Source organism: Quercus suber, unplaced genomic scaffold (assembly GCF_002906115.3).
Source record: "Quercus suber isolate HL8 unplaced genomic scaffold, Cork oak 2.0 scaffold_218, whole genome shotgun sequence".
Lineage (NCBI taxonomy): Eukaryota > Viridiplantae > Streptophyta > Magnoliopsida > Fagales > Fagaceae > Quercus > Quercus suber.
The window spans coordinates 285810-313720 of NW_027069676.1; the positions used below are offsets into that span (position 1 = coordinate 285810).

Consider the following 27911-nt stretch of genomic DNA (forward strand, 5'->3'; position numbering starts at 1 on the left):
TGTTGATGTGTCACTAATCAAGTAATCATATCTATTATTAGTATTGCTTTAGTTTGTAAATTTTTTGCAAAATAATAATAATAATAATAACAACAACTTTGGCTTTTTCCAAAATTTGTAATTGCTATTAATTTGTAGGTCACTTGGAACCTCCTCCTCCCGTAAAGTTTGGTTGAATCCTCCTAATCTCTTTGTTACTTTGAATATATATATATATATATATTCAATCACCCTTGAACAATTAAATAGCCTATAATTAATTATATCTTACAAGTGTCAATAGAAATGCACAAAAAACTGTCATTTTACAAGTATAAGTATTTGTAGAGAAATTATAAGGTTCTTCTGGTAGACAAATTCCACTAAAAGATTCTCAATTGTTTAAAATTGTTGAGTTAATTTTTTTTTTTTTTTTTTTTTAACAGAAACTGATTACTAACTCAACAATTTTAAACAAGTGAGAGTCTTTTAGTAGAATGGTGAACAAGTGACGTGATTCACTAAAAGACTATATAATTTTTCGTATTTGTAAGGTGTGGGGGGCAAGGACTAGGGTTTTAGTCTTCAAAAGAAAATTTCACATACATACATATATACTTAAATTAGGCAAGAGTATAAATTTTATCTTGTATAAAAAAAATTAAAATTATTTCTTTGGTTATTTTTTATTTTTTAAATAAGAATATAAAAACATGGTATTGGGTATTACACTACATTTTTTTTTTTTTGGTTGCTGAATGGTATTATACTACATTTTAAAATTTAATAAATTGACCACACTGATAACCATTTTAAAATGTAAATTTAAATTATAAAGTTGGATAAGGCTGAAAATGATAGCAGCACATATAGGGATCTTTCAATAATTTTTTTAATCTTCTTCTTCTTCTTCTTCTTTTTCTTTTTTTTTTTTTTTAATTTTTTTTTTTTAACTTTTGTACTTTTCTTAGTGATGGGTAAAAAGTCATTTCATGGATATGGAATGAAGAATTTAGATTCAATCCCCGCTTACCACCAAAATCAATTGATGTATTGCTCAAATGATAAAAAGCGTAATCATAAAAAATATACGTCATAGATTGAAACTCTATTAAATAAAAAAATCATTTTTATATGAAATTTAATAGAAGTACTATATACTAAGAAACTCATTAGTGATTTACTTCATTTTTTAAAACAATAAGTTAAACACATGAGTGTTTAAGGTTAAGGTTCTAGAGAGAAGAGTGATGCCTTGAGGTTTTTTTTATTTTTTTTTTATTTTTTTTATTTTTTTTATTTTTTATAAATAAAATAAAATCATGCCTTGACTTTTATGGTTATATAGATGGACACGTAAGAATTATAAATCGTTTATTTTTATGTGTTGGTCAATACTCAACACCTACTCTTAAAAAATAAATAAATAAATAAAAGACAAAAATGAGCTTGTGTCTAATGAAAAATAATGGTTGTTAATATTCGTACCTATCTGTTTCTCTTCAAAGTGAAATTAAATAGGGAACATTTAATGGGGGGCGTTGAGCTTGCTCAATGATCAATATGAAACCGCAACCTATTATTATTATTATTATTATTGATTAAAAGATAGAAACAAACTTAATAAAAAAAGGTAAAAAAAATAAAGACCTACCTATTAATTATTTGAAAAAATAATTTTTTTTCAGAAGAAGAAATTTTTGATTAATAATGAAATATTGGCCAAATCAGCCTGATAAATACATATAATATACACTTATTATTAGATAATAATTTTTTTTACATAATTGTTTTTAAGAGAATCATACTACTACTACCAATCATCTAATTAAGCATGAAATTTTTTTTTGAATTTGTCGCTTATACCACAAAACATAATGCGACCAGTTACAATTGAATGAATAGTCATAATATGATATACGTCGCTCACATTTAATGAAATGGTGGCCCAATTATTGTACACATATGGACAAATTAGATAGTGGACTACTGAACTTCTCAAAAAAAAAAAAGATAGTGGACTACTGGGCTGTTTACATTTAAAAAAAAAAAAAAAAAAAAAGGAATTCAGGTGAAAATATTCTCACGTACTCCTTAAAAAAGTACACTCTATGCATACTATGGATACAGTGTTCATAATTTACATGTGTTGTTCATATTTTTTTAATATGTTCATACTTAACACATGAAATATATGACGCGTATAAATAATGTACGTTAGCCAACGTACAATGCCCTATTTTATATATATGTTGTTGTACAATATATTTTTACAAATTTTTTTTTAATTGTTGATATGATGGTTTGTTATTGGTGTATAATGAAAGCTGTGACATTGTTTAATACTTTTTAACAAGTTTTAGAAAAAGGACGTGAAAATATTTATGTTCTTAACATTACTTATCTTAATAATTTTTAGCTATAAAAATAATAATAATGACAACTTAGCCAAAACAACAAAAGCTTTAATTTGCAGCATTGTTTTAATTTAAGCATTTGAATTTTTTTTTCTTCCTTTGAATTTATGAATTAGATACCATGTTTTTTTTTTTTTTTGGATAAGTTGAAAGTTACAATGGAATAAGACGATTTGAATCTTAAATGTTTTTGAAAACATCAAAAGGTACTAACCAATTAAATTAAAATTTTTTATTTTTTTTGAGATGGTTAGAAATATAAATATATCATGTAGTTCAACAGTCGTGTAATATAATTCATTTCAATAATCCAAGAAGGAAAATATATACAAATTTTGCGAGGGAAAAATAAATTGTTTCTAAAACTATTTTGAAACTTGTTGAGGTGGCCATTACAATGATTTTGTTCGCTTCAACAATGGCAGATCATAACAAATATTTTAAAGTCATTACATAAATGATATTTGAAATCGGCAACGTCGCCATTAAAACATCAAAATGCAAATTTTAAGAACAATTGGCTAAGAGTCCGTTTATTTAGACATTATAACATTTTCTGAAAAATAAATTATTTTTTAAAAAGTATTTTCGAGATAATTATTTTATTTTTTCATGTTTGATTGCAATCTTAAAAATGGATTGGATAACTATCTTTTGACTTCCACTATTTAGTTTGACATGAAATAAAGTTGTTTTCTAAAAAATTTTAGTGAACAAAAAAATTATGTTTCATGCTAAGTTAAACTAGTTGTTAACCCGTACTATGCACAAGAACTTACTTATTCTTATTTGTGAGGTAGACTAAAATAATTTTATAAAAAATTTAAGAAACTACATCATTGTATGATTTGCTCTTGTATGACTTCAATTTGTATTACAATTTGATGAAGAAGCCATTGCTTGAACATGCAATGGCTTACAAAAATTTGTTAGACAAATTCAAATACTGCAAAAAAATAACATAAAAATTTAGATATTTTAACTTCTAAAAGACCAAAAAATATTAAAAAATCAGATGATTGATTACTTTGAAATTATTGAAAAAAAAAAAAAAAAACTAAACAATAGAAAAATATAGGAAAAAGATGGGTTACATTCGAAAGAGTAATTTCAATTATTATAAGCTTTTTTATGTTGTAAAAAAGGGCTAAAGAGAGTTTGGTGGTTCATATACGAAAATTACTTTTAAAAAAACACATGAAAAACCATAATATATATATATATATATATATATATTTAACAAAGTAGAGGAGAAGAAAATAACATATAAGAGCTCATACCTTTACTCGGCTTAAAAAAAAATATTGGGCTTTGCTTTGCTTTTATAGTGTTTATAATTAACCTCGTAAATTTGGATATAAATTATCAATGTTTGAGTTTGAGTTTAAGTTGGTTTTGTTAAAGAGATAGAATTTCATTCTTTATTAAGTTTGGATTAAATAAAAAAAATTTATTTAAAAAAAATTATAATGATGAGTTTGAGTTTAAGTTAGATTTGTTAGAGAAATAGAGTTTCACTTCTTATTATGTTTGGACTAATAAGTTAGATTTTTTATTTAAATATTATGCTGAAGTGGAAAGTTGTGAGAGTTTCAGAAGTTTTGAATATATATATATATATATATATATATAATAGATAAGGAAAATTAAATGATAATTTTCACCTAATTTTTTTATATTACCAAAAACACGAAAAATCAACAAAGAAAGTCAAGATGATATAATCCTGGTGAGAAAAGATGGTTATTTATTTAGTTATGGGAAGTGAGGAAAGATGTTATTTAATTTTCTAGTTAAAAATTAGTTGGACAGTGATCCTATATATATAAAAGGTCATAAACTGGTGAGTTTCATCTAACTCAACTGGTAAAGTCTCTGATGGTTGAATAAAAGATCTGTGGTTCAATTCTCGCCTACACTAAAAACTTATTGGTGTCTTGATATCATCAGAAGCGGACCTCATATGTTAAAATTCTCTTTAAAAAAAAAAGTCATAAATCCAATAAAAGATTTTGGATAGGAATAGGATACTGGTGAATATATAACACTAATTAGTGTTGTATTCCGAATAAAACTATATAAATAACCAATCCGTGTTTATATGTACCTTAATATTCATCTTCCTCTTTTATTTATTTAATGGAGTGAGACGTTTAAGATTCTTATAAAAGACCCTTTACATTCACGAGCTAGGATTGCTCGTGATTTCTTTCTCCTAGCTTTTGGCTGTGAATATAGACTCTATGAAAGAAGAAGAAGATTTTGGCTGTGAATATAGACTCTGAAAGAAGAAGAAGATTTTGGCTGTGAATATAGACTCTGAAAGAAGAAGAAGAGGCTGTGAATATCGTATAGACTCTCTGAAAGAAGAGGAAGTAGAAGAGGTACATTCTACGAGTCAATTTTATTTATTTTTTATGCCGTAGTACATAATGATATTATACATATGGATCGATAAATCAATTTATCAAGAAAAGAAATTAGAAAGAAAAGAGAAATATTTTTTTTTTAACTATTAGTTTAGTTATTGCTGAGTATCCACGACTAGTTCAAGTTCTTCATCGAGAGCCACCTGTTAATTTATAGAGTAATCCCATGTCTTTAAGATATCTTAGATGTTGAGTTCTTCTACAAAATCTCATAATTTTTTCACAAGTTGAGTTGCTAAATCATTAGAAGGCAAAATAAAATTATATTTGGACTTATCACAATTCAAAACAAAAATATTATGAAAATATGGTGGGATTTTGTCGAGTTCTTAAACTTTCTGATATTGAAACTTACACGTGACAAATATTTTTTTCTCATCTTACTCTAAATCTTTGCTCCGACTAAGCTTTTTTCGGTACACTTTTGTAGGAAGGATAAGCTTATCTGATTTGTCTTTTTATTGTGGTTGAGATTCCATGACTGATTCAAGACCCACAACATTAGGATCTATTAATTAGATACCCCTAAGATCTAATTAACTCAAACTCTTCGTTTTTAAAACCACTGCAGATCATAGTTTCAGAAACACTCAACTTATTACTCTCCGCAAAGAGTAAGTGCTAAAGGAGAATGTGCAACCACGAGACTTCAATGGTATGTCTTGATATCCATGCAGTGAAGCACATACACAAACTACGTACTTTGAATATTTGGTTTTGTTGCTACAAAATTAGTTGTAGTTTAAGGTTACAATTTTATTTAATATCATTTTATTGAACCATTGGATTACCTTTTCTTTATATATCTTTCATGCTTGCAAAATTTCTAGAAAATTAAAGATTAATAGTTATGTCCTCAATAAATTATTTAAATTATAAATTTTTGTAGTTTAAAATTATGAATAAAATATAAACTTATAGATCATATAATAAATAATATCTGATTGACACAAAATTTGACATGTGTATTAAGAGTGTAAAAAACATGCAATTCAATTGTTAAATTTTCAAAATATATAGTAATGTTTATTTTATTGAGTAAGATTGTAGTTTTGAGTTACAATCAATTTTGTAACTAAACTTTGTCCCTTATTTAAAGCACATATTGTTATGTTCATGTAATGCTATACAATCTAATTTCAGGAAAACAATGGGAATGCAAGTGATCAAATGGCTCCTCAGACTAGTGAAACTGAGCAAGTGGTGGACCTTAATAGTTGGCTGCCTATAACTGCATCTAGAAAAGCAAAGTGGTGGTACTCAGCTTTCCACAATGTTACGGCTATGGTGGGTGCTGGGGTTCTTGGCTTACCCTTTGCACTATCCCAACTTGGCTGGTACGTACTTAATAGCATTTAATTACAAAACTAAATCTAATTGAATATTGTGTTATTTTTATCTATGTGATCGATCTTGATTAGTCCGATCTCAAAATTTTAAGAGTAAGACTTGGTTGTTACCGTCGTTGTTGTTGTATTGTGTTACATTTACTTGAACTTATATGTTCTTTGGTTAATTAATTTGCAGGATCCCTGGAATTGTAGCGATTCTTGGTTCATGGTTGATTACTTTTTATACGTTGTGGCAACTTGTTGAACTGCATGAAGCAGTGCCTGGAAAGAGGTTTGATAGGTACCCTGAATTGGGAGAGCATGCTTTTGGTCCTAAATTAGGGTACTGGATTGTTATGCCTCAGCAAACGTGTGTTCAAGTGGCTTCAACCATAGTGTATTCGGTCACGGGTGGGAAGTCATTGAAGAAGTTCTTTGATCTGCTGATCCCAAGCGTGGCTGATGTTAGACTAACATATTTCATCCTCTTCTTTTCGTGCCTGCAAGTCTTCATCTCCCAAACCCCTAATTTTAATTCCTTGAAAGGAATTTCCCTACTTGCTGCAGTGATGTCATTCTGGTACTCTTCGTCCTCCTCTTTTGTATAAGATAACTCATGTATTCGACATATGTATTAATCATCTCACAATGTGTAGATTTCATACAGTAGTGGAAGTCACAAAATGTGAGAGAGATGATGTATATATTAGATATGTAAAATAGTTATTTATTTATTTATTTAATATGTTAAATCAATATGTATTCTACATTTTTTTTTTATATATGATCTAGTGGATGATGAACCTCATTGGTGGGTTCCTCTTGGTAAAAACCTAACGTGAATGAAAAGCTTTCACACAAATCTACTCATATGCACAACACAAAGATGAATATCTACTTGCCGATGGCCACACAAGTATAGCCATGTGAAAAGAATATGATCATGTGGAAAGAGTCTGTTTTAAGATTAGGATTTCATTTTATATTTTATATTTTGTATCTAGTAATATACACGGTGTCATATTATTTAAAATTTTGAATAATACGACACTAGATACAAGTTAGATTTATAATATTTAATATAAATTATAGAATAGATCTATTTAAAATAGCTTTTTGACAAGGCATGTGCACATGTACAATATAGTTTATAGCTTAATACTTAATTGAATGATTAATTTTCTTTTTGTATTTAACTTACTAAACAAAATGTAAATCAGATTGTGTTTACTTACACAAAACAAAAGTTTTAAAAGTGATTGTGTAAATTGTTGCAGTTATTCAATGGTGGCTTTTATAGCATCAACCATTAGGGGTAGTCATCACCATCCAGCAACATATGGAGTTCGATCTCACACAACTGCTGGCCAAATCTTTGATGTTCTAAATGGTATTGGAACCATAGCATTTGCATATGCTGGTCACAGTGTGGTTTTAGAGATTCAGGCTACAATCCCTTCAACTCAAAAGAACACATCCAAGAAGCCCATGTGGAAAGGTTGCGTGGTGGCTTATATCATTGTAGCCCTTTGCTATTTAGCAGTCTCTATCTCTGGGTTCTGGGCTTTTGGCAACGTTGTTGAAGATGATATTCTCATTTCACTTGAACAACCCCGCTGGCTTATTGCCATCGCAAACTTTATGGTGTTTTTACATGTCATAGGAAGCTATCAGGTACGTCTTATAAATTGATGTGTTACTAATTAATAATTATAAAACATTTATATTTATTATATTGTTAAAGTGATACTATAAAATTGGTATTAATTTTAATATTTTTCCAAAATAATACTAAAACTCAACATTTATATATAAAAATATATATATATATATATATATATTATAAAAGCGGTACCAATAATATGTTTATCTAAAAGTGAAATTGTTTCAATCAAAAAATGTCGTCTTAACAAAAAAAAGGGGTTATCATAAATTTTGTATCTGCCCAAATACTATTACTTTTCCCATTATAGAAAGAAAAGGAAAAGCTAAAAAAAGGTGGCTAAGAATGATTTAAAATGAGAAACAATGATGTAGTAAATATTGTTGTTTCCCTTACCTTTTTCAGGTTTTTGCTATGCCTGTATTCGACATGCTTGAGTCATGTTTGGTGCAAAAGTTACATTTCACTCCTGGACGAGCCCTACGCTTCGCTGGTCGTAGCACATACGTAGGTAAGTACGGTTAATTAATGGTGTTCTTTATGATTTTGCATTTTGGTACCAAAAAAATAAATGAATAAAAACTTTGTATGGATTTTCTTTCTTTATATATCACTATTGATGACTGATTCATATTGTGAATTTGATAACAGCCATAACAGGGTTCATTGCATTGTGTATTCCATTCTTTGGAGGATTGTTGGGGTTCTTTGGAGGACTAGTGTTTGCCTCAACCTCATACTTTGTAAGTTTATAATACATTATATATCCTTTTTCAACTTTGAAAAAAGGAAAAAAAAAAATTGAAACCAAAATTATGTACTGATTGTAACTTTGGTAACTTCTCAATGCAGACCCCTTGTATCATTTGGCTTGTCTTAAAAAAACCAAATAGATGGAGCTTTCATTGGATTGCATCCTGGGTAAGCTTAATTCCATTTAAAACTTTAATCTATTCATACTTTATTATTCCATTATTCAAAACTAGTAATGGGTATTTCTTTGTTCGTAACTAATTTAACATATTTGTGTTTAATTTCAGATTTCGATTATCATCGGAGTTTTGATAGCAGTCCTTGCACCCATAGGAGGAATACGGCAAATTATCATCTCTGCCAAAACCTACAAGTTTTTTTCATAAATCATTAGATAAATGTAGAACTTAACTTTTGTGTCACTAGATTTAATTATTATCCTTTCAGCCAAAACCTACAATATCATTTTATTATAGTTGTTTTGACATGTAAAACTCATTAACTTATTGTATTTGTTAAGGTGGATTTCAGAATTTATCCACTCAAATTTTTGCTAAGGTGGATTTCAGAATTTATCCACTCACATTTCAGAATTTTAATCAAGGATGTTATGATAGTCTCTCTCTTGTAGTATTTTATTTCACTTGAAATTTCTGTGAAGATTTGCTCGAGTAATTGTTTTTTTCCCAACCTTTTATGTGTGATTTGTGTGTTCTTGTGCTTTATCTAAGAATGTTAGTCATGCACAAACCTATGGACATGAAGGAGGCATATGCCATGAACTGAGTAAGTTCCTTGACACAGCAACAAGCTATATACTACCTTCTTGTGGTGCATTCATAGTCGTGTTGGTTGAATGGCAATGTGACAGTGGTTTTGTAAAGGTGATGTACTCTTTGTCATAGCTTGGTAAATTAGACACCATGTATATGCTGTGGTGTGGGCAACATGTGCAATAGGTAAGGCACAATAGTCTTACCGTGGGCTTTGCCATGGGATTATTGCTGGGTTTTAGCTTGCTTGCCATAGTGTGGCTGGGTTGCATAAGGGTAGTGATGTGTTGTAACATGTGCACAAGTAGTGCATATGTTAAAACATGAAAAAGTGCCAAGACAAACAGGCACTTCCAAGATTGTGGTAACAGGTCTAGGTTTAGTTACTTGGCAAGCAACCACTGCAACAACCATTTCGTGTATGTTTACATAAAACAGTTAGATGTGTCAACGTGTAAAAGAGGAAATACTTAAAGAGTATACTATGTTGGGAACCATTGTAAACTCTATGTTTGCAAGTGTAGGTGGCTGATCTAGGCTAGGGCGGGTTTTGTATGAGAACTTTAAGAGTGTCTTTGTACTTTGCAGTAAAAGTAATAAAGATTGTGTGTTTTTCATTAATCTAATTGTGCATGCTTTTGAATTGTATTGTTGATTCATACAAACGGTTGATTCTTATCTATGACTGAGAAATCTGCACTGTGACACATACTGCAATTGCCAATACAGTGTCTTGATAGCCTTGATTATAGAACGAAAACAGTAAGTGTACTTGTCAAACATATTGGTGTTCCAAAATTTGAAAGTAAAAGTGACGCCAAAGGCATAATTTGTATGCAAGGAAAAAAAGAAAACAAGAAACAATTAGAGATGGCATTTCATGTTGTACTTAAGAAATATTTTGCTTAATAAAGGTTTACCCCCATTTTATGCTGAATATGAACCATGCTGTTGTCTATCTTTCATCACTTGGTAACCAACTTAGAAGTAAAGGTTTCAGGTTGCAAGCTCATCATCAAATTGAACAAAGTGTGGCCTATCTTTAATCAATTAGGAACCAACTCATCAAGAATTTTATTAACAATGTTTTATTAGTTTAACAAGTGGAGAATTTAAAAAAGAAACGAAAAAGAGCACTGAAAAATGAAAAAAAAAAAAAAAGGCTATTACAGTTTTTATTTTTTCAACTCTTTGTTCATCCAAGGTATACTGGAGAGAGAGAGAGAGAGAGTGTGTTCAGTTCCCATTTCCAAATTTCTTCTGGATATCCTTGAAAGATACAGTGGCAGACCCCCTCCTTTTGGCCTTCTGCTGAGAAGAATGTTCCCTCCACCCTGTCATGAAAATTACCTACAACCAAGAGCAGTGTCAAACGTAGTATACGGCCAGGGAAGAGGATTTTACTTTCAGCAGTACTCTACTTCCTAATACGGAAAGAAATAGGAATTGGAATGCTGGATACTAGTCCACACAGATTTGCATATTTACATTCTATGTTAAGAATAGCAAACTGTATTTTTTTTTTTCCCTTTTCCTTTCAAGTATTTGAGAGTCATTAGAGGTCTAGATTCAATTAGCTGCCCCACAAATAACCATGAAAAGTTTGTGCCATGATATTCCAAGCAAACAATTGTGTACAACAATAATGAATGAATACAACTTCTACATTGAATGATGAGCAAATTTTATAGTTTCCAGGTCACACTGTGAGAGAGAGAGAGAGAGAGAGCAGACTCCCTCTGCATCTAGTTTCCAAGTTTTCCAATAGATAATATGAAAGTCACCAAGCAAAAGAAGGTGTTCTGAAGGTTATGGAAGCTGGGTTCTGGCAGTGGTTACAGAGATCTATCATTGGCATAGTGTCACATAAAATAGCCAGTTAACCCTATTTACATAACATATAGCTGCCCTTAACAAAAAAATATTGTGTATTAAAAAGACCAAATAGATTCAATGTGAAAAACTACCCACATTATCAATATGTGGACTGGAAATATTGAACTGTTTCCTTTCTGGCAAAAATGAAGAGACTAAATTTAAAAAAAAAAAATATTTGGAGTGCCTTGTATCAAAAGCTTCTAGCAACATGATATATTCCTTTTTGGCTATGCACATATAACATATCTTGTGACTGAGTATATAGAAGCATAATGATTTAAGAGTACCCAGGACCATTGTTGATGGCAAATATTTTACTAATCACAGACAACTCCAGAGTCTTCATTGGTGCATTCCCTAAATTTTTAAAGAAAGTGATATCTTGCTTATGTTATTTTCTGTATGATCTCACTAATATTGTTTAGCTATGGGATTATTTGTAATTTCCCAAGTTTCATTAGACATTAGCAAGGAAAAAAGTCAATGGTGAATAGGTAATCTACTATGTTCACCTGGAAGGTTGCAGGGATGGTGCCATCTTCTGCAGCAAACATTGAGTCATAAATAGCTGCAGTTGCCAGTGCTGTTTCTCTGTTTAGCATCTGGTTTCATCAATAAAAACATCAAATTTCAATTGAGATTTCCAAACTAGCTCATGCTCTGTACTTGAGCCATTGGAAAGAAAGGATATTCAGCATTTAACAAATATAAAAACTCTCACATTATTCCTTTGCAGGAGAGCATTAGTTTCACCCATTGAACGCAAATGTTCTATCAGCTCCAGAGCTACACCAAATAGAGAGAAAAAAGAATATTAAAAAGGAAAAGAAAAAAAGGACTAGATAATTATCATTCTAAAGGGTTTATATTGAAATTAAGTGACAAGCAATAAAAAAAAACAGAAAGATATATTTCAAAGACAAAGGTGGATCAAGTACCAGCTTTGTAATTAAATTTTAAATGTCAGCACTGATAAGCAATTCAATGCCACTAATTCCACAACTCAAAAGAACATTGATGAAGAGGATACACTATCTCTTATGTGCATGCATCATTTAACGCCAAACCGGGCTTTACACTGAAGAATGAGTTTTATGCCATTTTCTTTGGTAATATTTCATGAGAAAATTATGTTAACCCTCAACAACACTCTACCTCTCTTGTGAAAATAAATTGCAGGAGCTTGACCACATCTGTGTATCAACTTCCCAGCATTATTCTTTATTATTCATAGGAAAGAAAGCCTTGCCCCCACCACAATATTAAATAAAGAGAGCAAGTGAAACATCATAGTAACATGAAATCAAAAGCTTGAAGCCTTGAACTCATTTGATGCTTGTAGTTCATATACAATAAAGGGTATTTTGGTGAACACCAGTTCATTGACCACTGAATTTGTAAACCAGCAATTAATTTTTGTTCTAAAAGTTCCATTTTTAAGCTAAATAAACATCACAAGAGGATGAGAAATTCTTACCACTTTGATATTTAACAACGTATTCATCAACATCAACACCTGGCAGGGCGAAGCCAGCCCTAGACAAAAGATTGCCTGCATCCCGCACCTAAACAAGATAAGCAAAAAAATCTGTTGACTGGTTCACAATGTGAAATAGGGCACATATGAGTTTGTGTTCATTTCTCAAGAATTTTCAAATTAAAATTATTGAAAAAAAATTAATTGTGAGTGGTCATGGAAGCTAAGACAATTAGGTAGCAACATTAATCATGAAGAAATGTAACTGCATGGATTCACTTGAAAAATAAATAATTTTTTTTTTTTTTCAATAAAGAAACTGGAACAAATTCTTCAAAAAATAAAATAAAAAAAATTTACTTGTGCCAGAGGTGATATTCGTGGACTGATGCCTCCTTCACGCTCCATTTGTGCGACAGTGCATGCTATTCTCAGCTCCCTAGTCACAAGTATGAGCAATTAGAAAAATCAACCAGGCATTTCAAGCATTGATGTATAATTTTAACTTCAGATAAGTGAATAAAGAAATAAATGAAAAGGAATAGGCAACTTTAAGGTTTCTCCACCAAGAATAGCTCCTAAAAATATGCCATCCGGCTTCAATGCTAATCTACACTGGCAAAGATAAACATTTGTTAGAAATGAATCCAGCAAGGATCCCTTTACATATATGAAAGGATTAGAATTTGGGAGGAAAAGACGGAAGGACAACTTTGACTCACACAACGTTTCAAGCCTTTAAGTTAGCTTTAACAAATTTCTGGCTTCCATTATATTCATTGGTACAAGGAGAGATACAATAAATATATATATATATATATATATTTTTTTTTAAGTTGCAAAAAAAAGAAGGTTTTAATTTACTTTAAAACCACATAATAGGTTATTAATAAATATCTGTGTGCACACATGCACATGAACTACTCTTTGTTCAATGCATGTACACACATTCGATACCTTTGGCAGTCAAATTGCTAAATAAAGAAATACTTGATATTTCTTTGTGTTTAATTTATGATTGAACACTTTCGAAGTTTTTTAATCAATGAAAGAAAATAAATCAAGATGAAGACCAACTGATAGCTTTAGAGGCATTTCCAGTGCTTATTATTTTACAACTTGTAATCTTTTGTATATGTACTTGATCTTTGTGCTTCTGACAACATAAAGAAATAAAACATACAATACAATGATTAGGCATTTGTTCCAATACAACTTTCCCATTATATTAAAGAATTATAGAGTTTTGCAATCAAAATTCTAATGAATTTGTTGCATAATGGACCACTGAAGTCTACACTAAGATCGCATACCTGTATCATGGAACCTGGAAGATCATTTGTCCAGTGTAGCCCCAAGCAGCTTAATACCACATCTACAGAACTTCAAACCACAAATACATTCTATATAAGTAAATTAAAAATCCCTCATTTAATGTATTGCACATGAATCCATAAAGGGGAAAGAAGAATACATGCACACCTTTCTTTAAGAGGCAAAAACTCCTCATCGCCAACTACATAGGACGTTTCAATGTTTTCATTGTGCACATCTTTTTCAGTATCCTTACACAGTTTTATCATGTCATATGATGTATCCATCATAATGAGCTTTTCAATGCCACCTGACATCAGGGAAAGTGTTTATGATATTACAATCTATTAGTGGGAGCATCTTGGAAATAAAAATAACGTACAAGAAGAAAGAAAAAAAAAGACAGGTAAAACAAAAAACAACATTGCTGTAATGATCACTAAAAAGACAACAGACCACCTTGCCCTAATTGCACAGGTAGCATCTTCCTCAATAGAGCATTAAAATGTTGTCCAACAAAAATAAAAATAAAAAACCACTGGACTAATTCCTATGCAATTAAAAGGATAGCCATAATGCAAATTCTAATTCCCATAATTCCATCAAGGCATCAACTCCAAAGTATCACATCCATTACATCCTAGTCCTTCCTAATTCACATCCCAAATAATTCTTTAATCTTTTAAAGTGATTGCAGACAACTAATTACACAGCAACACAGAAAGTAAAAGGTAGATAAATGGTTGGAGGGAAAAAAAAAAAAAAAAAATGAAACTTTAAATTCTTACCACGACCACCTAACAGACGCCTGACAGCTTCCAATGAGCCACCCAAACATAATGCTGTTGGAAATGATTTTTTACAATCCTGCAAAAGGCAAACACATAGCCAACATAAACCTAATGGGTAAACAATTCTGAAGTTATAACAGGCATAAAATATTTAAGACTTGCATTTGAATTCCAAGTAGTAGAAACTCAAACTTTGGAAGTGAAATCAGCATTGCATATTACAAATATTTACCCAAACTTGAGAGCTTTGCCCAACAGAAGAACATGTAACCCTTCAGCGTTACCGGAGAGAATGGAAAAAGATTAAATTATAAAGATGCTTATTACTACCTCCAAGCGATCCAACAGATTCTCAGCAACAGCATCAACAAAAGAATCATTTGGACGCATCAACCAAGCAGCTCGATCACGCTGCCACCAAGAAACAACCCATGAACAGATACAGCAACAACAATAACAACGGCAACCAAGCCTTAGTCCCAAAAATTTACAGGGCTACTAAAGAATTCAATTATTTCCCTTCTCAGATGATTAACTTTTGTGGACTTCATGTTATAGGTCAAAAACCATCACAAGATTTTCTATTGCAAGCTTTAAAAACTAGATTATCCATTGAAAAGATGGAATCCAAATCCTGAACCAGACAGAGCCCAAGTAGGATCAATCAAAGGCAAGACAGCAAGAGCGTAGAATTTCAACATGATTAGATCTCCTTCCTTAAGTTTTTTCATCCAAATTTCACTATCAAATTTCTGCAAGTAGCAGAAAGAAGCATCAAATTTTGATAAACCTTAAATGGTGTAGCCTAACCACCTCATTTCTAAAAGATTTGACGAAAAGAGTAGCATATAACTTTAAAATGTATTTCTTTCACATCTTAATATAATAAAAATAAGTTCAACTAAGAGATTTATTCAAATTTATGAACAAAAAATGTTGAACTCAATTTCTTCATACACATCCCTAACACTTTCTCAAAAAAATTTAACTAACACAAGATCTTTACCAAAAAAAAAAAAAAAAACTTACTTTCCTTTCCTTTCCTTTCCTTTTAGTTCCCACATTTTCCTTGAAACCAATCAGAACTCACATCTTAAGGCAACCAAAAAAAAAAAAGCTCAACTAAAAGATACACTCAAATTTATTTAAAAAAAAAATGAAATACAATAAATATTACACTACCTCAAAATTTTTTAACCCAACACAGCAAGTTTTCCCCAAAAAAAAAATCCAACTTTAACATTCCTATCCTTTCTCTCATTTTCGTCACAACCAAACAGAACTCAGTGGCAGACTTCTAAAACAATAATTTCCTCAGCCTAACACAACTCACATTAAGCATTATCTTTCTAGCTTATTCTTAACTACAAAAGAAAATCAAAACAAAACATTTCCTTTCCTTTCCCAAATTTTCCCACAAGCCAAACAAAGAACAAAATTATAAATAAATAAATAAAATAAATAAATAAAAACAACCAATAAAAAGGTCTAAACTTTAAAAAAACATTATAAAGTAATTCATTGTTTGGTAAGTAAGTACTTTTTTTGAATTTTAATTGAATAACAAAAATGAATTGTGAAATGGGTAAACAAAACAGTGGGTTTAGACAGAGAATTTATAATTACAATTGTTTGTGAACCTGTTTGCGTTTGAGTTGGCGATCGAAGATATTGACTTTTGAGCTTTGGTTCCCATCTGGGTCTGTGCTGAAAGAACCGGACAACAATATACGGTACGGTTCGTTTGTTGTTGTTCTTCTCCATAGTGACCATGAGCTTCTCTGGTACATAGATAACAACCCTCTCATTTCTTTCTTTCCTTCTTGTTCTTCTCATTCGTTTTGTTTTGTTTTTGTTTCTGTTCCTTTTCTTTTTTTTCTTTTTTTTTTTACACTTCTAAAAAATTTTGCTTTTTGTTTAAATATTTTTTTTACAATTAATTAAATTTTTTAATTTTTTGAAATAAATTTGACTCTAGACAAGAAAAATATACTTTTTTATATGAATTTTAAAAAAAATAACTAATTTTCTGCATTACATTTAGCATAAAAACTATTATTTTAAAAAAATATTTTGAAAATAAACTAAAGAAAATAAATCATTCTCAAATGGATGGTAAATCCACCCTCTATTAGAAAATTCATATTTGAGGTTTAGGATAATAATAAGTACTATCAAAACATTTTAAAGATATTCAGTTATTTACTTTTTTTTTTTAAGTAAAAAATATTCAATTTCTTTCCTAAGAAAAAAAAATTTAACACTATTTAAAGTTCCTTCTTTTCCAACAGTTCACGTACCCAAAAAACAGGAAAGAAATAAATAAAAAGGAAAAAGAAAAAGAACCAGAAGCATTTCACAAACAAAATAATTTTAAGATTTAATTTTGCCAAACAGGTTAATTGGGGTGATTTTTTTATTTTGTTCATTGGAAGTCCGTTGTGTCTATAAAATATGTATGACACATTTTTTATTCTTACTCAGACAAGATGAGCATTGAAGGTGATTTTTGCATGAATGCTCTTACCAAGAACCTAGAGCACTTGCATCAGTAAGGTTCCGCTTGGGAGTTCATAAGGGAATGTAATGGAATGGAATGAGATAATCATAAGGGAATAGAAAGGAATGGAATGGAATAGAATGTATTTAAGTAAGGGAAAGGAATGGAAAAGAATGGAATTGAATGGAATTAAGTAACCTTGTTTGGATGTTTTAAAATACAAGAATGGAAATGAATGAAAATGAATGGAATATAAGTAATCCTGTTTGGGAGCAACATGGAGGGAATGGAATGGAATCATTTTATAACAATATTACTATTAAACCCCTGTTTTAAAATAAATGGTTGAATATATAGGGGTATTTTAGGAGTTTTAGTAAAAAAATCATTAAATCTAATTCTATTCCCTCCCATTCCTCCCAATTTCAAGGGGAATGAAAATTTGAGATTTTAAGAGAATAGAAAGGAATTGGTGTTCTCTCCTACCCATTCCATTCCCTCCCACTTAGGCTCCGCTTGGGAGGAGGGAATAAAATGGAATAGAAATGAATAAAAAGAATAATTTTAGAATATTATTCCCTTCTCTTGTTTGGGAGTTTTAATGGAGGGAATGGAAAGTCCATTCCCTTATTTGGGAGTTTAAGTGGGAGGGAATGGAATGAGTATGAGGGAACACTCATTACTTTATATTCCTTCAAAACCTCAAATTTTCATTCCCCCCGAAATTGGGAGGAATGGGAGGGAATGAAATTAGATTTAATGATTTTTTTACTAAAACTCTCAAAATACCTCTATATATTCAACCCTTTATTTTTAAATAGGGGTCTAATAGTAATATTGTCATAAAATGATTCCATTTCATTCCCTCCATGTTGCTCCCAAACATAATTACTTACATTCCATTCATTTTGATTCATTTCCATTCCTTTATTTTAAAATATCCAATCAAGGTTATTTAATTCTATTCTATTCCATTCTTTTCCCTTACTTAAATACATTTCATTCCATTCCATTCCTTTATGATCATCTCATTTCATTTCATTCCATTCCCTTATGAACTCCCAAGCGGAGCCTTAAACTCCCAAACAAGAGAATGAACTTTCCATTCCCTCCATTAAAACTCTCAAACAAGAGAATGAAAGAATATTCTAAAATTATTCTTTTTATTCATTTCCATTCCATTCCATTCCCTCCTCCCAAGCGGAGCTTAAGTGCAAAATAGTGCAAGATAGAAAAAGTGTTGAGATATGCATATTTTGATTAAAAAAAAAAAAAAAAAAAAAACATCTACATTAGTAGGTGTAAAATTGTGCATAAATGCTATAATTTGTGTATTTAATATTTTAGTATTTTTTGGTAGTGTTGGGTACATGAGAGAGGGGTAGTGAGTGAGAAAATAATAAAAAATTGTAAAATAATGAATATTTTATTAAATAGATGTGTAAAATAGATGGACAAATATAGGTGTTTTGTAAAAATTTGTGTATAAAATAGAAAAAGTAAATTTTTTGTGCAAAATAGATGAAAAATTTACATGAACTAATGCAATTACTGTTTATGTATCCCTTGTTTTTGAATACCATTATTCTTTTACACAAGTAAAACAATGTCAACATTTGAAGCACCAGGTGCTTTTTTGCATTTGTGGTCTCATATTTTTGTACATAAGTCGGTTATAACAATTGATTTAAATAAGGTATTGATTAAAATTAAAATTTATTTTATTTTTAATCAATACCTTGTTTTAATTTTTATTTTTATTGTTATTGATTAGTAATTTAGTATTTTTAGGAATTGCACAACATTTTATTTTAAAAAAAAAAAATTATTCATTTGTTTTTGTTACTTTTTCGAACCTTACCTCAGTTCGATGAGACCATTTTTTCATTAGCTAAATGCACCCGTTAACAAAATACTTTATTCCTCCTAAAAAAAAAAAAAAAAACTTTATTGAGAGCAAAACAGGCTACAGGAAATCCAAATGTTCATTGGTACAAGAAAAATGGACGTGTTTAAACTCAGATAATTCGGCCCAAAAAAAAACTCAGATAGCTTTGACCCGCACCAAGTATGATCCGACCCAATTCTACTGAACCCGATCCATTACCAGCTTAGAGGCTCAGAGCGAAGCCTATGCGCACTGTACTAGTGTAGTACCAATCAGAGTACTAAAACAATGTCACTGCTATCTTTGACATGCTCTCAGTCTATCTATTTCTCAACTTCACCACCTCAACATCTTCCTACAAAGTTTAAGAATTTTCCATTCCCAACTACTTCTTCAACTCGAGCTGCTACTTTGAAATTCTCACCATTTTCTCAAAGGTTGTTGGGAAATGGGAACTGGGTTTCTCACAGAAACAGATTTCATGCAAAATCTGCTGACTCAGAACCCAATGCCAACCAGCCATCCGCCCAAGTTTCCCAGGAAAATGGTACAGTTTCCAATAGTAGTGGCAACCCATCAACCAGTTTTCTGTCCATTCTTTGTCCTCTGCTCAAGCTCTTCTCTGTAAGTCTCTTAATCCCCCCCCCCCCTTTTTTTTAAATTAAACTATGGAAAGTTGAAACCTTTATGCATCTTATATGGTAAATCTGTTTAGTGCTATAGTATTTATTGACATAGGATGAAATACAATTGTCAGAACATATTAGTCATCTGGATGGAAATTCCTATGTTTCAATTGGTCCAAGAGAATGTGTTTATGGAACTGGTAATTATTGTAAAATGGATTTGGGGTATTGGAATTAGCATCCAACATGTGTAATGAAGTGGATTATGCTGGATAAAATATTGGAATTTTGGGTTTACAGTCAATTTTGTTACTCCTAACTGGGGAATTATGTATAGAAGAATTTCAGCATTAGTCAATGTTACATGTTGCATGAGCACATAATTGGGATACAGATATCATATGATTGTGGTGTTGGCGTTATCTGCATCATATGACTAAGAGGAAGGATTTAAAGGTCCCATAAGGTAACAGACAAGGTTGAAGTAGTGTTTATCAAATTTTAGGTTCTTGTTGTTCTCCCCATCAAGTGGATGGATTAATTTTGATAAGGTCACTTCAACTAGGCATATTAGCATAGAGGAGTACAGCCACAGAATTGTACCTGTAAAAATTGAGATGTAAGGAGCCTATGCAGCCGAAATTCCCTGATGGGTACAGCCAAATACCCTATAAAGTGCAATTCTAGCAATTGCATAAAAGAAAGTCTTTAACTTGACCTGTTGTATTTAATCACTAATTAATGCTACTTACCTTGAAAATTCTGTTGTATGCATGATTTTAACATATTCTGTAAATATGCAACCTTTTATTGTGGTGCCCAGTTGCATAATTCTTCTTTTGATTTTGTTATGTATAGTACAGGTCCAAACTTCTTGTTTGTTTTCTTTTTTGTCATTTATATATACCATTATGTTTGTCTTCTTTCTTTCAGGGAGGAGATCCTTCTCAAGAACGGAATTATAGTTTGGAGGTAATCTTTTTTTAAGGGTTTCTTATTTTCAGAACTCAAATTTAATATCGCTTTATGTGGATTTTTCTTGCCGCTATTCTTCTTTTTGCCTTTTCACTATTTTCATTCTTAGTTGACGCTTTTCACCTTTCATCTTTTCATAAAAACATACATCAAAATCTTCTACTTCATTGCTCCATAGCTTGGGAGTTGTGGTCTTTGGTTTTCTGCTTGTTTGGTATTCAATGGGTTATGCCTATTACTGTTCTTGAGTTGTTTGAGGCTTGGCAAGGAAAGTTTGCGTGACATCGTCACATTGATGTTTGGAAATTAGTGCCTCATTGCTTGATTTGGTGCATTTGGCGTGAAAGGAATGCTAGAAGCTTTGAGGGTTGTGAACGTTCTTTGCTGGAGATTAAGTCTTTTTTCTTACACACTCTCTTTGAATGGAGTGTGGTCTTTTCTCATTTTTCTTGTTCTTCTTTTTCTATCTTTCTTGATCGTTGTTCTTTTGTTTCTTGATTTGTGCCCCCATAGTACATCCCCAGTGTACTCGGTTTGGCAATCTTTTTATTATTAATAATATATTCTTATGTTATTTATCAAAAAAAAAAAAAAAACCCTGGATGAAGTAATCAATATGGTCACTAGATGAATCTTGTGGCATGAACAAAATTTAGTTTGCGTAACTTCTCTAGATGCGTAGAAGAGAATACTTCGAAAAACCTATTAAGATTACCAGCATCTATACTGTTCATTAAGTGTAACATGCATTTTACTTTGTACCTCCTTTCTTGTGCCCCTGCAAGTACTTCTCTTTATAATATGTATGCATGTAGGCATGCATGGATCTGTACATTTGCATAGTAATATCAACTTTGCGCTTGGTGGGCTTCAATTGCTAGCTTACTCAGACATTCTTGCTTTTGCTTCTGAATTTAGTTAGCAACATCTTCACTGTCCACTCTGGCAAGACTTCCATGGGGATCCAAAGCACTATCAGACAATTTATATAGTGAAGAGATCACCACTTTAGATCCACCTATGCGTTTGCAACTCTTTGAATTTGGTAAGCTTCTCCCTGATAAGACTGTTGGCTAATCATCCGTAAAGTGATAATCAATTTTGTTGCTAGTGGAAAAATACCCTCTGTTTCATGCACTTTTTAAATTATGAAGATCAATAATACTTTTGGAACATGATTTCTGCTTGAATGTGTCAATATGATTGAATACGGGCTATAAGCTTAGATATAGGTATGACTAGACCATAGTGAAGAATCAAGTCATATATTGGTCTAGGTAGTCCTGATACTTTTTTTTTGGATAAGGATTCCTCAACTAAGTTCTCATAGCATGTGTTGCAGATTGTTTTCAGGGATTGGCTTTTTTCTGTAACTTTAATCTTTCAAATATTATTTGTCAACAGAGGCGTGCCCCTTTTGCCGGAGGGTTCGAGAGGCCATGACTGAGCTAGATCTTTCTGTAGAGGTAAGAATGGATACTTTAGATATAATCACCAAACCATTGCTTACATCAATTTCCCATGCTTGGTAGCTGTCCTATTGTTAGAGTGCACAATCATTATCTTTGCTGTCTCATTGATTTGACACCATTCTATTTTGCATTCTAGGCATATTCCTTCATCATGAAAAACATTAATTAAGGAAAGTCATAGACAGTTTGAGCCCATGCTTAAGCTGAGAATTGTGGACTTGATTCTATGTCCAGCATGTATCTGTTATGTAAAAAGGAAATAAGGAAGGTTTTCATACTTGGCATGGAAAATGGTAGGAGTAACTTTGTAATAGTTGTACAACTAAAACTAGTCGGTTCAGAGCAATACTTGGATCAGGCTGTTGAATCTGAAAATGGAATCTTACCTTCTGAATATCAGATAGATTAACACAATAAGATTAATTTCACTCCTCCTTCATTTGTTATTTTTTGCTTGTCAGATAATTAATTAAGCCCTGATATAAACTTAGTTTTGGGGCAAAATGGTTTGAAAGCCATAACTCATCAGGTTACCAAACCTGATCCAATTATCTGGATATAGCTAACATTACATTCTTTCATAAACGAAATTGTAGATGTTGCATGATCAAGCTGATGATTATCCCACACACCTAGTGGAAGTCTTAGTTCAAACTCATTCAAGCAGATCTTGATAATTTGTTAAAACTGGCTTGTATAGCTGAATGTGATTTTTTTTAGAGAAGACATTGTGTCTAGTATATTTGTGGATTAACTATTTTATGTCCTTTATTTTTCAGCCTTGTTTGTAAAACTTGGAAATTATTTTCTTATTGGTGCTCTTTTGTCATTTACTTTCCTAATTTGAACTCAATGGCAAATATATATAGGTCTATCCCTGTCCAAAAGGCTCTCTAAGACATAGAGAAATGGTTAGAAGATCCGGTGGAAAAGAGCAGTATGTAATTAATTCTCTACCAAGTTTCATATATGAACTTGTTCTGTAACAATCAGTTATGTGTATGAGGTCAGCATGTCATTTTTAATCTGGTCCAGTATGAACCTTTATGATGTTGATATCCTTAATCTGTTTTGGACATTTATTCTTTGAGAAGAGCATGTCCTTCCTTCTTTTGCTTCTCTACCTTCACAAAATTTTGCATATTTATAGACCTTCTTATTTTCCATGCAGGTTTCCTTTCCTCATTGATCCAAATACTGGTATTTCATTGTATGAAAGTGGTAAGTATAAAGCTTAGTCTTATTTTCAGATCTCATATGAGCAAATTTGTTGATAATGGATGCCTCAACTATGTATTCTCATTTATTGAGTGTGATTATTGTTGTAAAGGTGATTCTTGTAATCTCTTTAAAATTATTTATGTTATTCCTTAATGAGGCATTCCCAAATAGTGTCTATGGTTTTTATGGCCACAATTAGCCATAAGCTGCAAGATTCTTAAAGTGCCAGCAGATCTGTATAGTAGCATGCTTGTTTGAAACTCATTATGAAATGCCATGCAGGAGCAGGACTGACTAGATGCATAAACATGTCAAGACCTCTTGGTGTATTTAGTGTATTACATCAAAATATAAGCAATGTCAGAAACAATTGATTATCCTGTAGGAAATGGTGTTCTAGTTTCACACATTAAATTTGAAATATATAATTTTTTTTACCTGAGTAATATATAAAATATTGACCAGAGGGTAATTAGATAATTGGGTTTGACCAATCTATACATAGATGGCCCACAGAGGAATTTGAGGATAAAACCTCACACAAAATTGAAGATATAATTTTTTGGATAAATTGGATCTATGGAACCATTCCCTGATTTGGCATAGTAATGATGATGACGACTATGTCAATTTATAATTTATTCCAAAAATAACGCGAAATATTGGTCAATAAAGCAGACACAACTGGTTGATGAAAGTCATTGTCAGCATTTGTAATTTATCTTATACCTAATTGCATTCTGGATAACAAGTTCACATGTTCTTTAACATGCATTTTTTTTCTAACTTTGGGTGTTAGGTGATATTGTGAATTACCTATTTCAGCAATATGGTAAAGGGAGAAGCCCATCAACAGGACTTTTGGAAAGGTATGGACATCAGAAATTGTCTCAATGGTCAAGGATTTTGTATTTTTTATGAGTACAACTTTGAGACTTGAGATGAAGTTATCAATTGCTGGTATTTTCCATGTCTTCTTATAGTTATTTTGAGATAATCAATTAGACAGCTTTGAGACTTGAAACAAAGTTATCAATTGATGTTATCTTCCATGTCTTCTTATAATTATTTTGAGATAATCAAGTACACATTTACCTTAATATGATGTTAAATTGTTTAGTGTACTCCTGTCTTTATGCGATATTGCACTTTTTTTTTTTTTTTTTTGATGAATGAGAATATTTTATTACATCAAGTGAATAGGGTACAAAGTTCATGTAACAGAACCTATTAGCAAAACTGGAACACCATTTAAAATATCAAATCTAACTCATATACAAGGGAAACAATCACCTAGCTACAACAATAGAAAGGAATTAAGAAGAAGAGGATTTAGGAGCATCTAAAGAAATTTCTCATGTACACAAGACTGTTTTGAATAGAGTTAGTAAAGTATCCATTCCCTTTAATTCTCCTTTGAACTTCCCATTTGATCAAATGAAGAATATTTTCTTCAACATAAATTCTCCCTCGATGTAACACAACATATCTCTGCTGATGTTATCCGTAATAGAAAGGCAATGACTAGAAATTTTTACTAGGTCTATAATCATCATATGCACTTTGAGGGTATGAATATGATTATTTTATGCATTTCAAAGTATGAAGATGACAGTTTTGAGGTACAAATGAATTTTGGCATTTATTGGATGTATGATCAATGCCCACTGTCAGTGGTATCACTTTTTTTTTAATCTATTATTATTAGTAAATTGTAAAGAGGTCCTAAACCCATGACCCCACCGTTCATCCATTTTTATGGAGGAGGAAAGTCTCATTTGAATTAGAGCTTATAGTCATATCAATCCTGTATTCACTTGGCTCTCATTCTCATTCTCTCTTCCTCTCTCTCATGCAGCACACTGTTCACAGGATGGATGCCGACAATTCTTCGGGCTGGAAGAGGAATGACATTGTGGGAAAAAGCCAGACAAGACCCACCACCAAAAAAGTTGGAACTTTTCTCTTATGAAAATAATGCGGTAAGATAATGTCTGCCTACTCCCTTTATTGTCTAGATGATTGTGTTTTATAATATGAATGGTATTTATTTCACTTCTGTATTATGTAACAGGGCTGACATCATAGTATGTCGGAAAATAAGTATTTTTGTTTCTTTCTTTTTCCCCCTTTGTTTTTGAGTAACTAGGTCAGGAAACCAGAGGTCTGTTGCAGTTTTAAGTAGTAAATAAAGGGTATCCTCTTTTTCTTTTTTCTTTTTTTGAAGTCAAAGTGTACACTCACTATAGCTAGCTAAGTTTGATTAATGGCCTTCATTTAGCCAAATCAAGGCATGTACTCATTCAGAGAGGTAACAACACTTTCATTTGTGCAAAGTTTGGATACCACACATCCCTGAGTTGTCAACTAAAAGAACCTGGAAAAAAGAAAAAAACTCAGACAGTGTGCAAGATTGTCAAATTGGGTGTAAAATAAGTCAAAAATACTAGGACCAGTAGAGTACACAGAAACACTTTCTAGACCTGCCTTGTTAGTCATACTTTTTAAGTATATTCTAGTAGTTTAAGCATTCCTTGATATAGTGTAATATGTTTCACTTCCTTTTTCCCAAACTTACACTTTACAGTATGCAAGAATTGTGCGGGAGGCACTATGTGAGTTGGAGCTTGCGTACATCCTCCATAATGTGGGAGAAGGTTCCGCGTGGACAAAGTTACTTCTTGATGCATCTCAATCCAAAGATGTTAGTTTTGTTACAATATTTAGTCATTCTTAATATCTATGACATATTGTACTTGAGATGAATTCAATTTTGCTAGTATTTTGCTTGTCTGAATAGACTAGTTGTAGTGTTTTTCCATTGGCCTTGAGACTCTGCTGCCATCCTGAGATAGAGATACTTGAATGTACTCCTACCTTAATTAGGCAGAAATAAACACTTGTGGATATTAAATCTGTTTATGTGCATTGCCTGTCCAATGGCCTAGGCCTCATGTAGCCTTGTGATACAGGGAGAACACACACACACACACACAGACAATCGTTAACAGCTTGCATGGTAAGTTGAAGACTTGAAGGTATTTTGCTTTTCTGCATGCATGTTTTTTCACCTACAGGGGACTTTAAGCATTACTAAGGAAAGTTTGTCATCTTTCAGGTACCTTACTTTATTGATCCCAATACTGGTGCTCAATTTGGTGACTACAAGAAGATCTTGTCTTATTTGTTCCAGACATATTCAGCAGCCACTGTATAGTTTTAACCTCTAGTACTAAATTCTATGTGTTTATAGCCTTCTTTGTTTGTCTAGGGTATGCCCCATGCCTGTACACTTATTTTTTCACCCTGGGGTAAATGTATTGCTTTCCAAAAAAGAAAATGTCTCACTAGTCGTAGATATTTATGTAGCTAAATTCAATTCTGAATATGCTGTAAAAGAAACTCTACAAGCTGATGGTGATAATAAAATAATTGCTAGGCCTAGAAGTATCATTATCTCCTCTATCAATCTGAGTGGTCAATTATAAAGCCACATAGCTGGCACTGAATATGTTTGAACTTTTACAGTTTATACATCGAGAGCATGGTGATGGTAGACGATTAAATTTCTGATGGTAATCTTGACCATATTGAGGAAACACATATAATGCATTTTAAATTATTTTTTTGTACAATTTTGAGAGGTTTTACTTCAGCGGCATTATATGTTCCATGGTTTCACTCAAGAGTTCCAAAGGATATGTTCACTATGAAAACATAAGAGTGTTAACTGGTAACACTTAACGAGAAACACATTTAAATTTAGCTTTGTTGAGGTTACAGTATGAAGTAATGCCTGCCAGAACTCCTCTACCATTTCTTGTTGCCAAATTCATTTTGATAACCAACTAATAAGTCTAGAAACTTTCCCTTCTCACAGAATACTATTTTTTATGTTTATTTATCCTGCGACTCAAACTAGAAAATGTGATAGTCACGACTCAGAAAAGGTGAAGAAAGTAGCAGCACAAAGAGGCCTTTCTGGTCTTTTTTGCCCCTCTATTTGATTAACTTAGTAAACATTCATAATGGAAGATGCTAGTTGGAATACCAGCATGCAAGGCTATGTTTGCCAAATTTGAACTTTGAAGTAGGTTACTAAGTTTGCTAGTATTGATGATTGAAGAACCATATAGAAAGCATCGTTATTCTGGTATGCAAGGCTATGATCAAAATCCATCCTAATATTCTGGAATGGCCTGGCCTCAGCTTCATTCGGCTTTTCCCACCTAAAGTCATGTGTCATTTTTGCTTTCAAATGAAACAATTTAATGATTAGCACAGTCTCGCCCAAAAAACACCAAAAGAACACAAATCAGGATTGGTTATTGTAGGACACATGGATGAGTGCTGCACACAATCATTGATCATTGTAGGACATGAGTGATGATGGCCAATATGTTTCATGTATAAGCTTGGTCACT

General features: G+C 31.6%; 3 protein-coding genes across 6 annotated transcripts; 2 read left to right on the forward strand and 1 right to left on the reverse strand.

The window, feature by feature from the left end:
• Positions 1 to 5393: 5393 nt before the first annotated feature.
• LOC112006571 (lysine histidine transporter-like 5) lies at positions 5394 to 9171 on the forward strand. Its single transcript, XM_024038852.2, has 8 exons — positions 5394 to 5480; positions 5969 to 6162; positions 6353 to 6736; positions 7434 to 7830; positions 8225 to 8330; positions 8471 to 8562; positions 8672 to 8740; positions 8860 to 9171. The coding sequence occupies exons 1-8, from the start codon at positions 5457 to 5459 to the stop codon at positions 8956 to 8958; spliced, it is 1365 nt and encodes a 454-aa protein (XP_023894620.1). The 5' UTR covers positions 5394 to 5456; the 3' UTR covers positions 8959 to 9171.
• Positions 9172 to 10386: 1215 nt separating this feature from the next.
• On the reverse strand, positions 10387 to 16675 carry LOC112006545 (putative methyltransferase At1g22800, mitochondrial). Of its 3 annotated transcripts, none has more exons than XM_065779801.1 (11): positions 16432 to 16675; positions 15136 to 15216; positions 14803 to 14881; positions 14183 to 14324; positions 14014 to 14083; positions 13267 to 13310; positions 13061 to 13139; positions 12701 to 12788; positions 11945 to 12009; positions 11736 to 11825; positions 10387 to 10695 (listed from the first exon to the last, which is right to left on the reverse strand). In XM_065779801.1, the coding sequence occupies exons 1-11, from the start codon at positions 16639 to 16641 to the stop codon at positions 10582 to 10584; spliced, it is 1062 nt and encodes a 353-aa protein (XP_065635873.1). In that variant the 5' UTR covers positions 16642 to 16675; the 3' UTR covers positions 10387 to 10581. The 3 variants fall into 3 exon arrangements, with proteins under 3 accessions (XP_065635873.1, XP_065635872.1, XP_023894594.1); XM_065779800.1 differs by having other exon boundaries at positions 13251 to 13315; positions 16432 to 16673; XM_024038826.2 differs by having other exon boundaries at positions 13251 to 13315; positions 16446 to 16669.
• Positions 16676 to 19423: 2748 nt separating this feature from the next.
• LOC112006577 (uncharacterized) lies at positions 19424 to 26956 on the forward strand. Of its 2 annotated transcripts, XM_024038861.2 has the most exons (10): positions 19427 to 19817; positions 20753 to 20791; positions 21713 to 21839; positions 22199 to 22260; positions 23136 to 23203; positions 23438 to 23487; positions 24287 to 24356; positions 25346 to 25469; positions 26075 to 26191; positions 26606 to 26956. In XM_024038861.2, the coding sequence occupies exons 1-10, from the start codon at positions 19482 to 19484 to the stop codon at positions 26702 to 26704; spliced, it is 1092 nt and encodes a 363-aa protein (XP_023894629.1). In that variant the 5' UTR covers positions 19427 to 19481; the 3' UTR covers positions 26705 to 26956. The 2 variants fall into 2 exon arrangements, with proteins under 2 accessions (XP_065635875.1, XP_023894629.1); XM_065779803.1 differs by lacking the exon at positions 26075 to 26191 and having other exon boundaries at positions 19424 to 19817.
• The last annotated feature ends 955 nt before the right edge of the window (positions 26957 to 27911 follow it).